The sequence below is a fragment of the Rhinopithecus bieti genome, unplaced genomic scaffold (assembly GCF_001698545.2).
Source record: "Rhinopithecus bieti isolate Rb0 unplaced genomic scaffold, ASM169854v2 scaffold_40803, whole genome shotgun sequence".
Classification (NCBI taxonomy): Eukaryota; Metazoa; Chordata; class Mammalia; order Primates; family Cercopithecidae; genus Rhinopithecus; species Rhinopithecus bieti.
Window position 1 is genome coordinate 1,319,777 of NW_016816762.1, and position 6,089 is coordinate 1,325,865.

A 6,089-nucleotide genomic window follows, 5' to 3' on the forward strand; every position below is an offset into this window, starting at 1 on the left:
TAAAAATCTTATCAAGGCCGGGCGCGGTGGCTCAAGCCTGTAATCCCAGCACTTTGGGAGGCCGAGATGGGTGGATCACGAGGTCAGGAGATGGAGCCATCCTGGCTAACACGGTGAAACCCCGTCTCTACTAAAAAATACAAAAAAACTAGCCAGGCGAGGTGGCGGGCGCCTGTAGTCCCAGCTACTCGGGAGGCTGAGCCAGGAGAATGGCGTGAACCTGGGAGGCAGAGCTTGCAGTGAGCTGAGATCCGGCCACTGCGCTCCATCCTGGGTGAAAGAGCGAGACTCCGCCTCAAAAAAAAAAAAAAAAATCTTATCAAGACAGGCCGGGCAAGTGGCTCACACCTGTAATCCCAGCAGATTGGGAGGCCGAAGCCGGCGGATCACTCTGAGGTCAGGAGTTCAAGATTGGTCTGGCTAACATGGTGAAACCTCGTCACTAGTAAAAATACAAAAAAATTAGCCAGGCATAGTGGCGAGGGCCTGTAATCCCAGCTACTCGGGAAGCTGAGGCAGGAGAATCACTTGAACCTGAGAGGTCAAGGTTGCGGTGAGCGAAGATTGCTGCACCACTGCACTCCAGCCTGGGCAACAAGAGTGAAACTCCGTCTCAAAAAAATAAAAAAAGAGGAATAGGGAAGGCAGAAGAACCTTTCTGGACTTTGCTTGGTAAGAGGGCAAGGCATAGCGATATCTCCGTTCTTGCCAGGGTTACTGGCCTCCCCATCCACAAGGATGCACTCCCCATCCACTCTTCAGACACTCAGACATATGTGCACTAAACCCACCCTCAACAGACCCCAAATCCCTACCACTCTCCAGTGCAGGCCCACAGCCTTCTTCCCGCTAATCACAAGGACAGAGGACCGTCTTGGAAGGCAGGGGCACCGGCACCAACCCTGCAGCCGGAGGGACCAGCCACAGGGCCCGGCTCTATCTTCCAAGCCCACTCACCGGAGGTCTGCTACCTAACTCTTCACCACCCAACAGGGAACAGAACAGCACCCCTGCACCGTCCCAGAGCTGCTGTGAGGATCAGATCAGCCAACACACATATGGCACTGAGCAGTGCCTGGCACCGAACTGCGGCTCCACATCAATCACTTATCACCATGTTATGGTCACTATTGCTACAGGCATGCAAGGACAAGGTGTGCATTCAACAGCTTAATAATCCAGCATTAGCATCTCATACCTGACACTCAGACATTGCCATGGTTTTGTACGGAAAAGAATCAGACGCTTACTGTCATCGGTTAAAGCAAAATAGCTGCCAGACTTGGAGAAGGTGGACGCCAGAATCACACCGCTCCCCTGGTCCAAGGGCGCGTCCTCCCTGAGGAAGAGAGGAAGACAGTGAAGCTTCACCTAAGGAAACAAGAATGCATTCTTCCATGCCCAGCATGGTAATTTCTAACACGGGAGGAGGTAGAAACTGTTAAGGGGTTCATGTAGCCAAATTACAGACATATTAAAGGGACATGCGGAACTTCAAAACAGCTCTAATTTTATCAGCATGAAGCCTAACTAAACAGAAAATCTCCCAGCATACATGCCAGAACCCAGAGAGCTAAGCTGGAAGAACTCTCAGACACATGGCCCTCTTCCTCACGGGGAAGGACTAACCCAAGGCTAGGTGCAGGGATAAACTCACATTAAAAATACTAGTAACAGGCCAGGTGTGGTAGCTCACACCTATAATCCCAGCACTATGGGAGGACAAGGTGAGAGGATCGCTTGAGCTCAGGAGCTCAAGCCCAGCCTGGGCAACATGGCGAAACCACGTCTCTACAAAAAACTACAAAAATTAGGCAGCCTGGGCGCAGTGCCTCACGCCTGTAATCCCAGCACTTTGGGAGACCGAGGAGGGTGGATCATGAAGTCAGGAGATGGAGACCATCCTTGCTAACACAGTGAAACCCCATCTCTACTAAAAATACAAAAAAAAAAATAGCCAGGTGTGGTGGCAGGTGCTTGTAGTCCCAGCTACTCCAGAGGCTGAAGCAGAAGAATGGCGTGAACCCGGGAGGCAGAGCTTGCAGTGAGCTGAGATCGCACCACTGCACTCCAGCCTGGGCGACAGAGCAAGACTCTGTCTTAAAAAAAAAAAAAAAAAGACGTGATTACTGACAGAAACTAAAAGTATTTAGAAAAGTCCTAACACTGTGTTTTTTTGTTGTTTTTTTTTTTTGAGACGGAGTCTCGCTGTGTCACCCAGGTTGGAGTGCAGTGGAGTGATCTCGGCTGACTGCAACCTCTGTCTCCCAGGTTCAAGTGATTCTCCCGCCTCAGTCTCCTCCTCAGTAGCTGGAACTACAGGTGCCTGCCACCATGCCTGGCTAATCTTTTTATCTTTAGTTGAGATGAAGTTTCACCACATTGGCCAGGCTGGCTTCGAACTCCTGACCTCAGTGATCCTCTCACCTTGGCCTCCCACAGCGCTGAGGTTACAGGCGTGAGTCGCCGCGCCTGGCACTAACACTGCACTCTTTCTGTTGTTGTTGCTGGAGACGGGGTCTCGCTCTATCCCCCAGGCTGGAGGGCAATGGTGCGGTCTTGGCTCACTGCAACCTCCACCTCCCAGGTTCAAGAGATTCTCGTGCCTCAGCCTCCCAAGTAGATGGGATTATAGGTGCCTGCCACCACGCCCAGCTAATTTATTTTTAGTAGAGACAGGGTTTTGCCATGTTGGCCAGGATGGTCTGGAACTTCTGACCTCAGGTGATTCATCCGTCTTGGCCTCCCAAAATGCTGGGATTACAGGCATAAACCACCATGCCCAGCCAACAATGTACTCTTAATGCCTAACTTGAAAGTTACTTTTACATGTCTCTGCTGAGGTGGTACTTGCCCGCACCACTGTGTGACAGAAGCTAAGAATTCAGCAAGTAAGACAACAATTGCTTCTCAGACCCTCTGGTCCCATTATCAAACCATTAAATCAGGCCCTGAAAAGCTTCCCCACATCTCACCCTTTATTTTCTTGTGACTTCTTTTCTGCAGCACTGCAGTCATAGATGAAGAGGCTGTCATCATCACTAAAGAGAAATAACAGAATGATTTTAAAAGGAGTTACCATTAGACAGAAATAACAACTTTTTAAATTTTTTTTTCTTTTTTTTTTTGAGACGGAGTTTCACTCCCATTGCCTAGGCTGCAGTGCAATGGCGCGATCTCGGCTCACCACAACCTCTGCCTCCTGGGTTCAACTGATTCTACTGTCTCAGCTTCCCGAGTAGCTGGGATTACAGGCATGTGCCACCATGCCCGGCCAATTTCGTATTTTTAGTAGAGACGGGGTTTCGCCATGTTGGCCAGGCTGGTCTCAAACTCCTGACCTCAGGTGATCCGCCCATCTCAGCCTCCCAAAGTGCTGGGATTATAGGTAGAACTACTGCGCCCAGCCTAACAATGATTTTTATTTTTGTTTTTTGAGACGGAGTTTCGCTCTTGTTGTCCAGGCTGGAGTACAATGGTGCAATCCTGGCTCACTGCAACCTTGGCCTCCCAGGTTCAAGCCATCCTCCTGTCTCAGACTACTAAGTAGCTGGGATTACAGGCATGCACCACCACACCAGGCTAATTTTGTATTTTTAGTAGAGACGGGTTTCTCCATGTTGGTCAGGCTGGTCTCGAACTCCTGACCTCAGGTGATCCACCTGCCTCGGCCTCCCAAAGTGCTAGGATTACAGGCGTGAGCCACCATGCTCGGCCTGCCTAACAATGATTTGTAAAGGAGCACTTTATTAAAATAAAACAAAACAATGTTGATTTTGTTTTCTCTGTGGAACAAAAAATATTTGCATACTCATTAAAAGTCTCATCTTTGACAAGAAAACTGTCTAGATACAATATTTCAGGGAACAGTTAACAAACTTTATTTGCTTAATCTCTTATTGGAATATGTCATACACTACCTGTATAATTCTGTGGGGAAAAAAAAAAAGTTCAGTAAAACAAATGAGAGATAAATACTCAACAGGAATTACTATGCTATTCTCTCAGGCAGCAGAAAATCTATGCGGCATGGTTATAAGTAATCACGTTCTGATACTGTTGAGTTTTCAGTGGGATTCTGTATACAAATTTCAAAGCGCCGTTACCTATTTAGAAACATATCTCACCTACCTGAAAATGTTCCCATGACCCCAAGCACGTACCAACGTAAGAATCACCCATCTTCCACACTGAACCTAAACGCTAAACTCTCTTCAGTATATGCCATCCCACCCCCCGGCACGTATCCTATACATATTTATAGCCTTTAAAGTGAGTGCACCAAAAAACTTTCCATATGGAACCGTGGACTTATCGTCCAAGTCAGAAACTCCACCAACCACTGGAATTTCCTCAAAATGCATAGACTGAAGGTAAGCAGATCATGTCTAAAACATCCACAGCTCACTCTTGCAGGTATTAGATCGGGAGTCTAAAACAAAATCATCTGGGATACGCGACAAGTTTCTGAGTACAATTTTTGTGAGATCTAATTTAACATCGAATTGGCTTCTGAAACCAAACGAAGAATATACAGTACACGTGACAGACACGTCGTCCGTTTCAAGTATGAAATCACAACCTGGGAAAGACAATGAGGGGCTGAAACTGACAGCACTACTAATTGCTCCCAGAGTCCTGAGTTCCGTCAACAAACATTAACTAATTTAAAAATCCCCGGCGTCGTCCTAGCACTGGCGATACACTAACGAAGAATAAAATTACGGAAAGCAAAACCCGAGCCGTGTGAAGGACCACTAGGAGGTGCGCGCTGCGAGCTCTACGTGCACCCTTGGGTCGAATAAGTAAGTGTCGGAGATGACCTGGAGCGCTAAGGAGCAATTCAGGCCGGGTGAGTGGCTGCAGGCCGGAAAGAGGGAACAGGCAACCCCTGCAAGGAGAGGGAGCGCGCTCGGAGGTCAGAGAGCTCGCCATAAGCCCCTCCCTTCTCACCAGGGAGACCCGAGACCCGCTTCTTCCCAGTTCTCCAGAGCGTTTTCGGCCGGGCCTTGCTGACTGGTCAGCAACGCCCCACGTGCTCTGCCCACCCGCGGCGCCGCGGAGACCGGAAGTGACCCAGCGCTAATCGGGCAAAACACCGCAAACCAGCCACCTAGGGCAAGGAGCGCGCCGGCGGCCGGGGAGGGAGCGCCGAAAACGCACCCTCCAGGCGGAGACTGCGGCAGAGGGCTCGCAGGCTGGAGCGGGGTTCCCCGGGGTCACTCCAGAGCAGGTGCGACCAAGCGGTGCGGGAGAAGCGGGGTCGCCAGGACCCGACGCGCGCCCGCAGCCTGGGCTCCCTGTTCCAAGACCAAGGCCCCCTCACCTGCTTGCTGTGGAGGTGGCCAGGAATCGGCTGCCGCCCCGCACCACCAGCGTCTGCCCGCACAACGCCAGTCCCACAGAGCCCGCCATGTACCCGCCCGGCTCGCCGCCATACACATGTGCCCGCCCAGAGCCTCTTCCTGTCAGCACCGGTCGGTGACGCCAGGCGCAGACGCCGACAGATGACGTATCCCTCACCTACTACCTACTGCGCATGTTCCGGCGAGCCTGCCTTGACCATGCGCGGCAGGCGCTGTGGTCGTCCTCCCGGTTGGGATTCGTGGCCTTCGGTGTTTCGGGCTTGGCGGTTCACTCACCAAGGTGATCTGATGGCGTGCGCTTCGCACGATTCCAAGTGCTTGCCTAATGTTCGTCCTTTCCTCTAGACGGGGTAGGGCTGGTTCTGGATCTTTTTCCGCTGTAACTGGAGAGACCTAATAGCTACTTGATGCGTGGCTCACATGAAGTCAGCAGTTCGAGACTAGCCTGACCAATATGGTGAAACTCTGTTTCTACTAAAAATACAAAAATTTGCTGGGCGTGGTGGCGTGCGACTGTAGCCCCAGCTACTTGGGAGGCTGAGACAGAAGAATTGCCTGAACCTGGGAGGCGGAGGTTGCAGTGAGTCGAGATTGCCCCACTGCACTCCAGCCGGGGCAACAGAGCCAGACCCTCTGTCTCTCAAAAAAAAAAAAAAGTCCAAAATGTGGTCATGAGTGTGGGTGTCTCGGGTGGCATTAAGTCTGAGGTCGCTAAAGGTAAGC

General features: G+C 50.8%; 1 protein-coding gene across 2 annotated transcripts in view; it reads right to left on the reverse strand.

The window, feature by feature from the left end:
* WDR4 (WDR4 tRNA N7-guanosine methyltransferase non-catalytic subunit) overlaps positions 1-5,841 on the reverse strand; it is a 30,667-nt gene extending 24,826 nt beyond the window's left edge. Inside the window, exons 1-3 of one of the 2 annotated variants that reach the window (XM_017855220.1) lie at positions 5,327-5,841; positions 2,976-3,041; positions 1,251-1,339 (exon numbers count right to left, since the gene is read on the reverse strand). Coding sequence is in view for 1 of the 2 variants with exons in the window: in XM_017855219.1 (XP_017710708.1) it covers positions 1,199-1,339; positions 2,976-3,041; positions 5,327-5,415 (296 nt within the window). In the remaining variant the exon portion in view is untranslated. Of the gene's footprint in view, positions 1-1,198; positions 1,340-2,975; positions 3,042-5,326 lie in introns of both variants that reach the window. The other variant, XM_017855219.1, reaches the window with a different exon arrangement.
* Between the last annotated feature and the right edge of the window lie 248 nt (positions 5,842-6,089).